The 17,252-nt window shown below is 32.8% G+C and overlaps 1 protein-coding gene across 6 annotated transcripts in view; it reads left to right on the top strand.

The window, feature by feature from the left end:
* The window catches only part of LOC135196427 (protein mono-ADP-ribosyltransferase PARP12-like), a 156,638-nt gene extending 146,066 nt beyond the window's left edge, over positions 1-10,572 (top strand). For all 6 annotated transcript variants that reach the window (XM_064223249.1, XM_064223246.1, XM_064223250.1 and 3 more), the window contains exons 5-6: positions 431-577; positions 6,087-10,572. In XM_064223249.1, coding sequence (XP_064079319.1) covers positions 431-577; positions 6,087-6,324 — 385 coding nt within the window. In that variant the 3' untranslated portion in view covers positions 6,325-10,572. The remainder of the gene's footprint in view (positions 1-430; positions 578-6,086) is intronic.
* The last annotated feature ends 6,680 nt before the right edge of the window (positions 10,573-17,252 follow it).

The following is a 17,252-nucleotide window of genomic DNA, read 5'->3' as shown; positions in this document are numbered from 1 at the left end:
TACTGAAGTTAGTATAGTATTTTTTAACTTTTAATATTAGTTTAGCATGAATGATCTGAATAGGAGTGAGCAATAATTTTTGGGTTTGTTGTATGAATAAATATAGTAGTTTCAAATGAAATTTGCAATTTTCAGAGAGCTCTTTGATACATAGTATTGCACAAAAAAATATACAACCAAAAGTGTAAGTATTTGCGGGATACTGATAAAAGTAGTTTTTATTGTAGATAGTGAGGATTCTAAAACTGCCTAGAGGGTGAACTGTAAGTGGGCCCTCTTATAGTAAAAGGTTTTAATAGACTTGAAAGTTTGCACTCATATAAAGTTTTGTTTTTTATATATAAGTTATTTAAAATTTTGAGGAACATTGTCGTTATTTGATATGTAACACAGACATATATCTCTAGTGTTAACTTTATGGCTTTGTCAGGTATGATGAGAATCAGCTTAATATGCAGAAACTTTTCCATGGTGTCAATCCAAGTGACACAGAAGTTATCTGTACGGAGAATTTCGACTGGCGTCGGAGTGATACCAGTAATCAAGAATTTGGCCAAGGCACTTATTTTTTCAATAGGTAAGTAGTACCTTGATCATTTCCATACAGAGACAGTGATGAATTATTTCTGTATATATTATTTTTCTGCATTACAAAAGTACTGTCTTTTGCAATTTGGTTGTTATTAACTCTGGTAAAACAAGTCTTGTTCTATTTGTATGACTATAGAGGTAGAATATAGAAGGCAGGAAAAACAGTCTTATGCTATCTGTATAACTAGGGGTAAAATATAGAATGCAGAAAACGGGATTATGAACAAATCTGTGATAAATAATTACAATGAAAAGTGTTGACTAGAATGTTTTTTTCGATAGCCAGTTCTTTCAAAAGTCCATTGACAGAAAAATGAGATCCTTCTTTCGTGATAAGTTTTGGTTGTAAGATTTTTCTATATCGAGAGTTTCATAGCAGATTCCTCCTTCCATTAGGCATTGTTGAAAATAGGAAAGTGCAACAGTGCATTCAATAAATTATCCAGTGAAAATACTTTTTCATTGAATTTACATTAAAATAACTTGGAAATACTTTTTCATTGAATTTACTTTTAAATAACTGGGAAAAAGAATGAGCTTTATTGAAGTGGATGAAAAGTTCTTTACCAGTATGATCTTGTAGTGGAGTTTGGTGAGACAACACCACCACCCCTTCATACTTCTTATTCCTGCTGCAGCTTTTTTCCAAAGCAGCATCTGTTTTTGGAAACGGAAGTGGTTTGTGTGTGTTTGTGTGTAGAAAGTTACATATTTGTACAAAGACAAATCACCAGTGTAAGCATTCTTTGGCAGGAAGTTGACTGAATAGAGTATTTATTGTCAACTAAATTAATCTATGTATTGAAATTTTATGGTTTGTTAGGTACTGCTGGTTTGGTAGGACCAAACTAGAAGCTTAACGATTCACAAAATTTGAGTTTTCTGTCTGGCAGTCGCCTCAGCCACAGCCCGTAAAACTCTTACCCACAGCCCATAAAACTCGGCCATGGTCCGGTGGTGGCTTATGTAGTTGGTACTACACACAGTGCTGCGAGAAGAATGATTATGGCTAATTTTAACCTTAAATAAAAACAAAACTAGTGAGGCCAAAGGGTTGCAATTTCGTATGTTTTGATGATTGGAGGGTGGATGATCAACATATACCAATTTGCACCCCTCTAGTTGCTTTTAAGGCCTGAAAGTCAACAGAAAAACATTCAGATGGACAGGAAAATCTGATACAATAGTTTTCCTTTACAGAAAACTAAGAAGAGTAGATTGTCCTCACTTATTAAGAACAAAGAGGAAGTTGTCAGTACGGATATAGTGGGGACCTTGTATTCGCATTCTAAGGATTTGTAGACTCGCAGATTTGTGGATTTCTCTCTCTCGACCATATGTACCTATTATTCGCGGGCAGTTAGCGTATTCGCAGTGTTTTTATATGAGAAATATCCAGAAATTCCTGGGTTTGTTATCTATTTCATCATAAAATGCACTTACTTTTTGTGATAAAACTATTAAAAAACCAGGTATTAAAATTTTAGTTGGTTTTCTTGAGTTTTACTTAAGAAAATAGGCCATTTTCAGCGTTCTTATAGGTGTTGCAACTATTCGCGAATTTTAACAATGGGTGGGGGGATGGGGCAGGTGGTCTGGTACACATCCCCGCTAATATGGAGTGACCACTGTATGAGACTTGCAATAAAAGATATTTATAAAATGATATTAAAAGTTTTGTTTTATGGTGACGTCATGCGTAATCTCCTTTGTAGGACATGATAACCGGAGACTGCCTTCATATACATATATATACAGGTAGTCCCAGGTTATCAGTGGTCTCAGTTATTGGTGATCCGATTTTATGGCACTTGTCTAGTGGTAGCAAAACTGAATTCTGGGTGCCAATATGCACAGATCCCTGCTTATCTGTGCCAATAACTGGGGATCAGCACTATTATCGGCGATTTTCGGTTACCATCGTGTTACTGGGAACGGAACTTCCCCGATGACCAAGGACTGCCTCTATATATATATATATATATATAATATATATATATATATATATATATGTATTTATGTATGTATGTATGTATGTATGTATGTATGTATGAGCAAAAGCCACAGGGAAAATTTTTAAAAAAGAAAAGACAGAGTGCCGAGTACTTTCGTGTATTTACCACATCTTCGGGGCACAAAGTAATACAAAACGTAAAAACTATTGAGCAAGAAAGCTCTCACAAAAGCAAAGTGGAAAAGAATTATATATGTATGTACAATAAGGCCATTACAAACAGAAACAGCATTCGTCCAGATTACCCAACCGCATAACACCCCAACAAGTCAAAGGAAAAAAGTAATTGCCCAATGACCCAATTACTTACAGAAGAGAAAAACACTGACTATGTCAACCAGTTTTTTTTATAAAACAACTGAACTCACAATTATGAATAGTAACAATAATAACGGCACTAACAACATACTTAAAACACCAATAAACATATAATATTGTTCAATCAGTTATCTTTGTTTATTGGTGTTTTAAGTATGTTGTTAGTGCCGTTATTATTGTTACTATTCATAATTGTGAGTTCAGTTGTTTTATAAAAAACTGGTTGACATAGTCAGTGTTTTTCTCTTCTGTAAGTAATTGGGTCATTGGGCAATTACTTTTTTCCTTTGACTTGTTGGGGTGTTAAGCGGTTGAGTAATCTGGACGAATGCTGTTTCTGTTTGTAATGGCCTTATTGTACATACATATATAATTCTTTTCCACTTTGCTTTTGTGAGAGCTTTCTTGCTCAATAGTTTTTACGTTTTGTATTACTTTGTGCCCCGAAGATGTGGTAAATACACGAAAGTACTTGGCACTCTGTCTTTTCTTTTTTAAAATTTTCCCTGTGGCTTTTGCTGGTAAACAAAATCACGTGCTTACTTTTGTGATTTTATTATAGTATATTATATATATATATATAGAGATATATATATATTATACTATATATATATTATATATTATAGTATTATATATTATATTTATATATATATATATATTATATATATAATATATATATATATATATATATATAAATATATAATATACATATATATAATATATATAATCTCTATATATAATATATATAAATATATATATATATATATATATAGCAAATATATATATAAATATATAATATATTATATTTAATATATATATATATATTATATAATATATGAAATATTTACATTTATATTTATATTATTCTAAAATAAATAATATATAAATATATTATATGAATATAAATATAAATATATATAAAATATACATAAATATAAAATATATAAATATATATAAAAATATATATAATATATATATATCTATATAGATAAATATAGATATATATCTATATACCTATCTCTATATCGATATCTATATGTATGTATGTATGTATGTATGTATGATGTATGTATGCTATGGATGTAGTATGTATGTATATTATAATATATATATCTGTCGTCATCTATATATCTATATAGTATATATATAATATATATATATATATATAATATTATATATATATATATATCTATTCTATATATATATCATATAAGAATATATATACATACATACATACATACATCATACTTACTGTATAAATATTTATTGTATATATGTAATATATATGCATTACTGAATCACGAAAGTTAGGAACGTGATAAATCCATAAATAAAGTTATATGCCATGAGGGAAAATAAACAACGGAGTACCGCAAGATCTTTCGACGTTCAAACGTCCTTTACTTTGCAGATGAACTGACATACATGAGGAAATCACGATACACGAAAGGTCGTATAACTGACAGATAGGGATTATAAAGGGATTAGTACCTAGAATCCGACGCCTGTAGAATGAGTAACCTTCCCAAACAAGCAAAAACATGGGTACAATTAAAAGTTTAAGACAATCTGCTCAGACACAAGGGCAAGACAATTAAAGGATTATTATAGGTGACAGCTATTCAGAACTTTGGTAAACAAAAACATATGCACAATACATATTAAACATACATATACAACGAAAATATCTCTAAGGCAACTAATTTTTATTTAAGTCTGTAATTAAATCCTTGAGGTCATTCTTAAACATGTTACAAATACAAGGGTCTAAATGAAACAGGCCACGGCTAATATTGAAATTACAATGAGAAGTAAGTTGTATTAAAGCAGTTTCTAAAAGATTTCGTGATAAGACATCTTTTGACCTTGCAATTCTTAGATGTTTTGATACATAGAGAATCATTTCAATGTAAATTTAGTATTTATAGGAAACCGACCAACAACTTAACTTATGTTCATTTCTATTCAGGCCACCATCTTAACATAAAAATATCAATTTTTTCTTCTATGTTTTTATGAATATTGCTCATTGTCAGTCCCCAATATTTGGATCAAGAAATTGAATACATAAGAAAAATAGGGAAAGATTTATGTTATCCTTCACATATATTAGATATTTGTTGTAATAAAGCCCACAAAAAGTTTTATAGTGTAACACAGAGAAAGAAAATTCTAAGAACGTTCTCAGTTTGCCTTATTTTAACGGATTTGAAACCATTAAATCATTGCCAAAAGCCTTTAAGGTCAACCTTGTTTTTTCCCATAATAACACACTAAAAGGAATGTTAATTAAAAATGGCCACAGAGAAACCAACAACATAATATATAAAATTCCATGTATGGATTGTCCCTCATTTTATCTCGGACAGTCGAGCAAGGGCTTAGAAGTAAGGTTAAGCCAGCTTAAATATTCTGTAAAAACTGGGCAAACATCTAATGCAATATTCATTCATTTAAGTGAAAATAACCACTGAATAAACTGGATTGGTAGTTGAGTAATTGCAAGGTCAATAGATGTCTTATCACGAAATCTTTTAGAAACTGCTTTAATACAACTTACTTCTCATTGTAATTTCACTATTAGCCGTGGCCTGTTTCATTTAGACCCTTGTATTTGTAACATGTTTAAGAATGACCTCAAAGATTCAATTACAGACTTGAATAAAAATTAGTTGCCTTAGAGATATATGTATATGTATGTTTAATATGTATTGTGAATATGTTTTTGTTTACCAAAGTTCTGAATAGCTGTCACCTATAATAATCCTTTAATTGTCTTGCCCTTGTGTCTGAGCAGATTGTCTTAAACTTTTAATTGTACCCATGTTTTTGCTTGTTTGGGAAGGTTACTCATCTTCCAAGTGTGTTGGATTGTAGGTAGGTACTAATCCCTTTATAATCCCTACCTCAGTTATATGACCTTTCGTGTATTGTCATTTCCTCACATATGTCAGTTCATCTGCTAGGTAAAGGACGTTTGAACGTCGAAAGATCTCGCGATACTCCGTTGTTTACTTTTCCTCGTGGCATATATATATATAACTTTATTATATAATATATACATATATTTTTTGTATAATTTTTTACACTTACGCTTACATATAAATGCATACTGTACTAAAACCCTGACATTGCATGGTATATGTGTAAATGTTTTTTACAGTGCTGCAGTTGGCCGTACACACTGCAAACCAGATGAATTTGGACGAATCCACATGTTTCTGGCTCAAGTTGTTATTGGGATGGTGACTGAAGGAGATCCATCCTATACTCGTCCACCACCTAATCCCAATACTGGTTTTCTTTATGACACTACAGTTGATAATATTATAGCACCTACAGTGTTTGTGAAATATGAGAAAGGAGAGTATTATCCAGAATATATAATTGAGTTCTACTAAATATTTTTCATTACATTGGAATGTATTATCATTTCCCTGAGAAATTTAATATAATCACCATCAGTTTCTTTTTTTTATCGTTTATTACTATGTATATTTTTTCTTTGTCAAACATGTGATGATGGAGTTTTGAGGTCAGTATTATAATTTGTTTGCTCTGCTGCTGAGTTCAGCAATAAACAAAAAAAAAAGTTCTTGTGCAATTATGTTAGGTAATGAAGTTGGCTGAGACATTGCTTAGTATTATAGGACTACATAATCACCATTGTGTTAGATCTTCAACATACACTGAGATCGTTTTCACATGTGAACTTGAGCAAGCTATGGAATTTGGTTAATAAAAGAATTAATTTGTTAATTTCACACAGTCATTACTAACATAGTATATAGATTTTTAAAAATGTACCAAAATAAGTCAGCAACAGCTCTGTCGAGGTACAGTCATGATGGATGCACATGATATTTAGAGATAGCACGCTATGCAGACTCTTGGTACAACGTTTTGCACTTTGTCAGTGAGTGATGTTTAGTTTTTTATAGCATTCACAGATAATTGTTAATTTTTGAAAAGTGATTGAGATCGTTTCAGCACAATAACAAAGGGGTGATGCAGATTCAGACCAGTGACAAAGATGCAAGTTAAACAAAGGTACTTGTATTAACATAATTTAGGCCAATTTGAATCATTCATCGTGGATGATTACCTCATTGCCCTCTGATCCCTCTGTTTCACTTATCAGTGAATTAGCATCCACACTTTCAACGTGAAACGCTTCAGGTGAACGTTGTTGAACTATGTACACCTATTTATAGCCATTTTATCCAAGCTTGGTAAGTACCAAGTAATATCCATTATCCACTGAAGCCTTGGTCTTAGATAATAGTAATATATTAGGGTTTCTGCTGTATATTTTAATGTATAATCTGTGTAATGCATTATATAGCAAGAAATGTCACCATACAAAATTAGCAGAAATGGCTATGAATGGATCTATGTGGATTCTTGTAAGCAATATGAGGATATAGAGGAAAATAAATGTTGATACTGGTGGTATATTTTATTTTAAAAACATTATGCTCATGATGTAGCTTCTTTTAAAAATATTGTGCTAGTGATGCAGTCTGCAAAATCTTTTGTTATAAAGAGTTGTTTGCACGGTTGCACCTTTGATATGTCAATACCTGATTTTCTTAGTTTAGTACTCATCAATTTTTTTTGTTGCTTGGCTTCTGTTTACTTCTTGCTTCTGAAAGATGCATGTTTATGTAGGCCTCTTGTTTTTTAGTGAAATTTAATTTTTGTTTGTAAAGAAAAAATGAGTTATTAAATGCCACTTTGCAATCTGAATTTAATAAATACCACTTATTGCTAATATTTGGGTATGTCCCAGAGATAAAACTGTACTATTTAGTAGATACAAGTGAAAAATGTTTATCCTAGGCTTTTTGTATACTGTACCTAATAGGACAGTTTTTGAATTGATTGAAGCCGGGAGTGTACACATTTTTATGGCTTGTAATGGTAAATAAGTTACTTTAATGTGGATTTATAGTTTTGTCATTAACTGGAAGAGGTGCCTTACTTAGATTTATATATCTGGTGGACATTTGTCTTTATGTATTTCTGTAATCTAAGAATTTTGAGCAGTTAATTGTACAGTATTGGGTTGATAAATTTTACCAATACAGTACTCAAGTCCCTGAAAATTTACTCAGTTTTTATAGGTTTCAGTATGATCTGTTTTGCTTCCTTTTCATTGTTTTTTTGGCATCTGGAAAGTTTAATGGATTGTTGATAGATTTCTTCATTATCCTTAGTTCTGGAATCCTGTAACTGTCTTATATATAAATATTTTCTTGGGAACCTTGGAACAATCTCCTGTAAAATTTGTGTATCAGTTGTCTTTTTTTCTCCGATCTTGAGAAATTTTGGAAGTGTGGAAATGCAGGAGTTGTGAAAGGAAGGTATCTCTTTACAAGGGAAAATATTCGAGAATGTAAATGATGTTTGAGGGTATTTGAGTTTGATAATTCATTAGACCTATAGTCCCAAAATCCCATGCATCCATCCCTAATTGTATTTACGTGTGTATATGAATTTCATTCATCCCTTTTGAAAATATTCTAAGAGATCAGTTTCTACATAGCTTGATTTAAAGTGGAAGAAATCTTGTCAAGAAATATTGAATGAAATCTAATGTATTGTTAGGGACACTTTCTTATCCCTTAATCATGGGATGATTATGTACATGTACAGTGTAGTAATAAATAAGATTTTTTGTGCACTGCAATGATGCCCCATGATAAGTACTGTACTGTATAAGGTGTCAATCTACTTATGAAAAGTAGTCAGTTGCGATGTTTTAGGACAGCAGCAAATATCCTACCTGCATCTTTTAACAATAAGTTGCAAGTTTGTAAAGACTTACTTGCATGGTATATCTTTGAATACACTTTTTCTTTATGTTTATACTACTTATACATATGCTGGTAGAGAATATAGTATCAAATGGGTGAACACTGAGAGTTTCATTATGAAAATGGCATTTACTTACGCTAATAATCCCACAGATGTTAGATTAATCAGTGTTCATCTGAATTCTAAAAGGCATTACTTAAGGTTCTTTGCAGCGTCCCTTTGGCCCCCAGCTGCAACCACTTTCATTTCTTTGACTGTACCTCTGTTCATATTGTCTTTCTTCCATCTAACTTTCCACCCTCTCCTGACAATTGTTTCATAGTGCAACTGCGAGGGTTTCCTCCTATTACACCTTTAAAACCTTTCGACCATCAATTTCGCTTTCAGCGCTGAATGACCACATAGGTCCTAGCACTTGGCCATAGGCCAAAATTCTGTGTTCCATTCCATTCCATCTGAATCCTGAAAATTCTTTATCAGCAGTGGCTTTGGTGGTGGTGGTGATTTGCCTTATCAATGTACATTGACCAGCCCACTGAATAAAATTTTAGACAGAGTTAGTCCAAATGATTAGTTTTTGATTAAAATTAGGTGCAGCTGAAAAAAGATGAGAGCAGATGGAAGTGAGGAATAGTTAAAAGTAAGTAAACAGTACAGAAGAGGCACACTGGTTGTATCATGTGAATACTAATGCTGGAGTTTGTCTTTGTATAAACTCTCACCTGTCTTAAGTATACTTGCAAATTTTTCTTTTACATAGGGATTTTGAAAAGTGGAAATTTGGCCTTGTGGTATTTTATACTGACTGGATATGCATCAGTTTTATATACAGTATAGTAGTACTGAAATATAAACTAGCTCTTGATTTGCTGGCTACTAATAGGTAGCAGGCAAAAGGGCTTGTTTGTTATTGCATTTTTTAGTTTTTTTTTAGCTTGAATGAATTTTGTATTGCAAGTTATATATATTTATATTAGATAGTTTGAGTGTAAAGAAGAGGCCTCAACATTTGAAAACAATTATTTGTGTAAGAGAGGTAAGTAGCAGTGTGTGTAAGGTGTTTCATGCACTGCTGGTGATCTTTATATGCCTATTCTTGTGGAAATTTCCTTCTGGTAGTATGTATATCAATGATTCTGCAGCACTGAGTGCAAGTGTGGCAGTGTGTGTCTGTGTGTTTTTTGCAGCCCACCTTTACATGTAAACTGCCTTGAACAACCATCGATTCCTGGCATTCCAAAGCCAATAAGGCACAGATTCAGACTCAAAAGTTATCTCCTTCACTTACATTCATCTTCAATCCTACCCTATATGCATTCACTATCACAGCTTTTTCTCCTACTGCACTTTTATCTTACACTTTCAATCACCCAGACACTTTCAGTCACCCAGGTAACATTGTTTGTACCTGTCACCCCTCAGTCTCTCTCAGGCTACAACTGCTGCACATGGCCTGATTATACACCTTTCTACTACATATGACACATCACTGAATATATCTGCATTACTGTAGTTGAATTAGTAGAACATCCTCATTTTAGAAATTTACAATTTGAAAATGTAACTTTTAAGCATGTAAACCAGAGTACAGTATTAGGAAATGGATGTCCAAATGTTGTGTTTCTATGCATTTTTTTTTTATGAAATGAAGGTCAAGGTTTATTCATCCTGGAATACAGTTGGTCAAACAATAGCATTGAAATATGTTGTAGTCTTCATCTAATTGTTTTGCGGAAAAATTTTATAAAGTAAGAAAATTTTGTCAGACTGCAACTGTTATTTATGGAATTGTATAATTGTTTAGTTCAATATACGTATCATGTAAACCATATTCTTTTTCCTTTATCCTTTGTTTTCTAACTGCATTAGTTTGCTTTAGTTATACATAGACCTCTTGAAGTTGATGGGCATTCCTTTGACAGCAAGTAGCATGTTTATATATTTATGTCTGTATGATATTTGTTTCATAAGTTAGTTATTCAAAGCTAGTGTCATTCCCAGAAATTTGCTGAATATCTCTAACTAGAAATTTGTTGTAATATATATGCCAGAATTTTTAAAAAATCGCACTAGATGGGACAGAGTTCACTTTGTCGTCTTGCTAGGAAATAAACTGAATTTTTGTGCACATTGTTTAGGTGACATATGGACAAGGGCCTTTCATGATATCAGTTAGCATCTAGTATTCATGAGTGACGATACTTACCCTCATACTATGGTATCTCTCATTATGGCAGTTAACAATTTCTTTGTAAATTTGTAGGGCTAAATTGGCTCAGAATCTTGGTGTCAAATCTGAACTGTTACTGTCGGTGAGTGATTGTAAGTATTTGTTTGGTGAGGCTTTGAAACCAAAGAACATTTGCAAGAGAACAGCTCATGAAGTGAAACCTGGTTAGGTGCCTAGAGTATTGGTAGAGCACATTTTCCCTACTCCATTAAGGTATGTAACCCAGTCATTGAGGAGTTGGGGAGCCCCCATTTCATCTGTTTTCGGAATAGTAGTATGAATCCAAGGCTGCCCAGCTAATCTACCCAGATGGTCAGCTGTAAAAATCTGGTTATTGTTGTTCTGAAGGATGGAGTTAAAGAATCAAACTACAAAGGAACATCTGCTGGTAAAGGATTAGAGAGAGAACACTGATATTTAGTTTTGAAAAACATCCAAGGAAGTTGCAAGTTGAAGAGAAGGCTGCTTAGAGGTGTATGTGGAGAGCCTAAATAAACAAATTTATCACCTTTTTTTCATCACCAAACAAGTCAATCCTAAGAGTGCAAAGACTACCAAAGGACCATTATCACCTTTGCCGTGCCCACCAGTATACGGGTAATGTGAAATTAATGTTGCAGTCAATTCACAACCAAGAGAATGCAGGAACAGTGAGTGCATTTCTTAAGGTGCAACTGCTATTATATATTGCTACTTTCAAAACGCATATATCCCTGCTTTGACGGTATAAAATGTTGTGTAGAGTTTGGCAACATTTTTTCAGATTCCTAGCTAGCTTAGAATTAGGATGTTTTAAATGTGTATTCAGATTTTGCATAACATAATATAAAAAGAATATATAACATAGTATGAAAAGAGAGAGAAAATATCTTTGTCCGTTTGAAACTAGAATTGCTTTCCTAATGTGTCAACCCCCTCATTTTGGGACCACCTTGACTTGGTGAGGGGGCTCTCGAACCTCAGGAATCTCTTCCCAGGTTCGAACCCAAGAGTCCCATATGACATTATATATTTTCGAGTAAACTTATGTGGACTTTTCCATTTTTTGCCAAAATTTTTAAAAGCAAATAAATGAGAAAACATATCATGGTTTAACGTGGAGTTAAATCCGAAGCTAAATAGTGAGAACTGTGGTAGATCCATCATCTACCCGACAATGTTCGGACCTGTTTTTCAGGCGGAACTATTCTGTGGAGCTGGACCACGGATTCCAGGGGGGGCCTGGTTCTAGGAATAGAACTCTCGGCATTCTATCCAGTTTGCCCATAATGTGATTAGGATGGGGATAATTGTATTAACATAATACTCTTAGTCCTAGCAAGCGGGTTCTGCTTACACTTGGGCCATACTAATCATGTTATGCCATCCCCTTTTGGGGTAGGGTAGGGATGCGGACATTTGGGAGTCCTTTCTCACTTGTGCCTTTGGCAGAAGATTTAACTTCGCGAAGGGCCAATGATATCTTTTCAAGAATTAATTAATGAATTTTTTTTTTTTTTTTTTTTTTTGTAAAAACTCAAAATTTATGAACTGTGAAATAAATGATTTGAGTACCCCTGGGCCCCATGATGGAAAAACTATGGCACAGTTGATGACCATTGGCACGTCACTCCCGAATTTCCTAGGTACTGCCACAAGTAGTGAAAGTACTATAAAAGATACAAAGGAACACCCTGTTCCAAGTAAAGCAGCAGAGCCAGAAAACCAAATAGAGTGCATAAATAAAAAAGAAACAAACAAAAATAAATTGGTAAACTCCAATATCGTAACAATGGAACCATATATGATGAACAATAATTCTGAATTAGAGACAAATAATCCTCCCAGCAATACAGAAAAATATAAAAATCATAATAGACAAGCAACATACATAAAACAAGGACCAAAAAGAAACAAAAATCACCGACTTAATCCCACATTGGTACATTTTGATGACCTCTTTGGACCAGATAATTGGTCAAGATTTCTAGTCCTCAAAGCTGACAACAAAATCTCAGCAGCGATGCTAGAAAACAAATTACTTAACATATATCCAACACAAGACATGGAATGCAGACACATCAAGGACAATGAATGGCTTATCCAAGTAACCAATAAAAAGCAGTCCACTGCCTTTTTAAGTATAACAGAAATAAATAATATAAAGGTAATAACTACAAGCCACGAAACATTGAATTATGTACAGGGTACAGTCATCCTACCCAATAGCGAGCAGGAGCTTCCTTCAAAACAACTATTGCTAGACTCCCTAAAATTGAGATATAACAATATCCACGATTTAGAAATATACTCTATTTCAAGTAGGAAAGATAAAAGTAAAAAATATCAACATTGCCAAAATAAAATTTACAGGCCAAGACTTACCATTTAAAATCAAAATTCTTGGACAAAATAGAGAAGTTCGTCCTTTTGTTCCTAAACCATTACAATGTACACAGTGCTCAAGGTATGGACACACATACAAAAGATGCCGTAATAAAGCTGTATGTGCAGTCTGTGCATCAGATGACCATACCACTAATTGGAACTGTAATCAATCAAAATGTATTAATTGTGGACTAGCCCATCACGCAAAATCTAAGGAGTGTTCATTTTACCAATATAACACAGAACTTCAGTTGTTAATAAATAGGACAGGAATGTCAGTCATGGAAGCCAGACTTGAGCTAAAAGTAAGAGGCGTTAACAATCCATCCAAAACCCCCACCTTTTCAAATGTGACTAAAAATCAAGACATCAAACAGCACAATGACAAACAAGATAGTATAAACAGGGAAACTGGATTTCATACCAATAATACTGAAACACAAAATAAAAGTGATATTACAACAACCAATACCACCACTAACATAGATGATTCAGTTATCCATGGAAAAGAACTTCCAATAGAAGAAGAATGAAATAATGATGATAATCGAACTGGCAAAAAGAAAAGAATTCTAGAAAGAACCCCATCTAAGGGAAAAAAGGTAAATATTGAAAATTACAATCAATCCAGAGAGACTCCAACTACACCAGGAGAACATTTTAAAAAAGATATTAAACTAACCTCATCACAAGTGGAAATACACAATTACCCTCAATCTCAATCAAACAGCCAACATCTGGACAGTAAAGATCACTCTTTACAAGTTCCATCAAATAATACTAATGAAAATCATACCATTAAACCAAACCAAAATATAACTATCACCCCCCAACCATCCACAAGACCGAAATATCCCATTAACAACAACAAAACAAATAACCCTTCAAACCAACAGTCCTTATCACTACAGAAAAGGAACAATAGAATTACAAAACCAGAAATTTCTAAAGCTAGACCAAAAACTTCTGAACCAATAATTAACATTACCAAACATGCTTCATCTTGTGGTTGTAATGAATGCTTTGTAAGTACATATAACCAACTAACTACCAAGACAGAGGACACAGTACGAAATTGTATTGACAATTTTACCAAATTAAGGAGGTGCCCTTTAACACACCAACATGAGAACGAATTATGTTCTGAATCCTTAAAATACAAAAAAGGAAATTATAAAATCAAAAATAGACTTATTAATATTCAACTATGAAAAACAAACAACTGCAGAATCTAATAACCAACATACAAATACAACGATTAAAAAACCACAAATAAATTCAAATGCATATAAACTACGAGATAAAGTAAAATCAGCAATCAATTTACAGAATTTAACACCAATTCCTCCCAATAATGGAATATAAAATCATTCAATGGAATATAAATGGTCTCTTAACCCGACTACGTCTGGGTGAATTACAAAGAATCATACGAGACCACAACCCAATGTGCATATGTCTACAACATATAGGAAGTAACCCTACAAATATCCAACACTATAAAATTGCCTGTTATTCACCAACTGACGGTGGAAAATTAGGCACAGCCATATACGTTCATAATAGCATTACATATGAACCTGTTGACATACCATCTATGCCATATCAAATAACATCAATTAAACTGTATATGCCTGATAAAAGTAAAATTACTATTTGTAATTTATATAACCAACCAAATTTCAATGCAAATTTCAGTGATTTTTCTGAACTTATTAGCAAAAGTATACAGGAACCACTACTTATAGTAGGAGATTTTAATGCACATAATCCATTATGGGATATTAATAACCCCACTGACACATCCGGAATCAACATACAGAATACTATAATGAAACACAACCTGTATTGTCTCAATGAAAGTGAAGTTCCAACATATTTTTCAAATACACACCTAACCTTTTCTTCAATTGACATTTCATTATGTTCAAATGATGTAGCGGAGAAATTTGAATGGAACGTCCTAGACGATTCATACACAAGTGACCATTTCCCAATCATTCTGAACTACTTAAGTAATGTCAAAATATTGCCACCTACAAGATATAATATCCAAAAAGCTAACTGGGATAAATATTTCCTATACACACGAAACATACCACCATTCCCACATAATGAAGATCACAATACTACATGTGAATCCTTCTCAAACTTCATAATAAATGCTGCAGATAAAAGTATTCCAAAAACCAAAACACATTCCACAAAATCCCCTGTCCCCCCCATGGTGGAATCCAACATTAACAACATTAAGTAAAATAAAACATATATTGAGTCGCAATCTAAACAGACTCAAAACTCGCCTTAAATCACTCAACAAAATGCCCTATAGTATAAACATATTAAACAAAATAGTTATAACAAACATAACAATTAACCACATTAAACCACTATATAACAAATATACAGCCAAATTTAGAAAAACGGTAATAGCTGAAAAAATCGCATCATGGAAGGAATATGTCTCAAACATATCTTCAAATACATCCACAAGGGATGTCTGGCAAAAGATAAGGAAAATCAATGGAAAACATTTAAGACCTCCAAGAAGTGCAATACATTTAAATGGAAAAATATACCATGATACTTATGAAATATCAAACATAATTGGGAAACATTTTGAAAACATCAGTGCTTACTCCAGCCTAGATACACATTTTCAAAGTATCAGAAAACAAAAAGAAAATACTCAATTTTGAAACTCTTGAAGACCTGGAATATAACTATATTTTTAACATGGATGAACTAGATAATGCCATCAACTCTTGTCATCCCTCTGCACCAGGATATGATAAAATATCATTTGAAATGATAGAAAAATTAGCTCCTATAGCTAAATCACATTTATTAAAATTTTACAATAGTATCTGGCTAAAACGTGTCTTTCCTGATAAATGGAAACATGCCATAATTATTCCAATAAACAAACCAGGAAAGCATGCAAGTAATCCATCCAATTATAGACCGATATCTCTAACAAGTTGCCTATGCAAAATCTTAGAAAAAATGGTTAATGCACGATTAACGTATGTAATAACCAAAGAATCCATTTTAACACCAACACAATCTGGTTCAATAGCTGGCAGATCAACCCTAGATCCCTTAACACATTTAGAAGATCATATCAAAAAAGGCTTTGAACAAAAGAAATTAACAGTAGCTATATTTTTTGATATAGAAAAAGCATACGATACAACATGGAAACATAACATCATGCAAAAACTCCACTCCAAGGGACTAAGAGGCCACTTACCAATATTTATTAAGAACTTCTTAACAAACAGAACTTTTCAAGTAAGAGTAGAAAATTCCTACTCAGTAACCTATAAACTGGAAGAAGGAATCCCTCAAGGTAGTGTCTTGAGCTGTACATTGTTTGCTTTAGCAATCAATGACATTACTATAAATTTACCAAGTGGTGTAAAAAACAGTTTATATGTTGATGACTTTGTCATTTACTATACGAGTAGTAATCTGAGACATGCTCAGAGAGTTCTCAGTACTGCCATTTCAAAGATATGTAGTTGGGCAAATTCAGTTGGATTTAAATTTTCAACTGATAAAACAAAAGCAATCGTCTTCTACAAAGACAAAAGGTGGATGAAGAACCAAACAATCAAACTACATCTTTATAGCACTGAAATACAATTTTGTACAAAAATCAAGTATCTAGGAGTAATATTTGATCAACATTTAAATTGGAAAGAGCACATCAAATACATTAAAGCCAAGGGCATCAAAGCCCTTGCCATATTAAAAAAGTTATCACACACTAATTGGGGAGCAAAGCGAGACATTTTATTAATGATATATAAGGCAACAGTCTTATCCATAATAGATTACTGCTGTCCAATATATTCATCCGCCTCAGAATCTGCATTAAAATCTCTCGATGCAGTGCACCATGAAGGC

Source organism: Macrobrachium nipponense, chromosome 17 (assembly GCF_015104395.2).
Source record: "Macrobrachium nipponense isolate FS-2020 chromosome 17, ASM1510439v2, whole genome shotgun sequence".
Classification (NCBI taxonomy): Eukaryota; Metazoa; Arthropoda; class Malacostraca; order Decapoda; family Palaemonidae; genus Macrobrachium; species Macrobrachium nipponense.
This window is presented reverse-complemented; position numbering and strand designations above follow the sequence as displayed.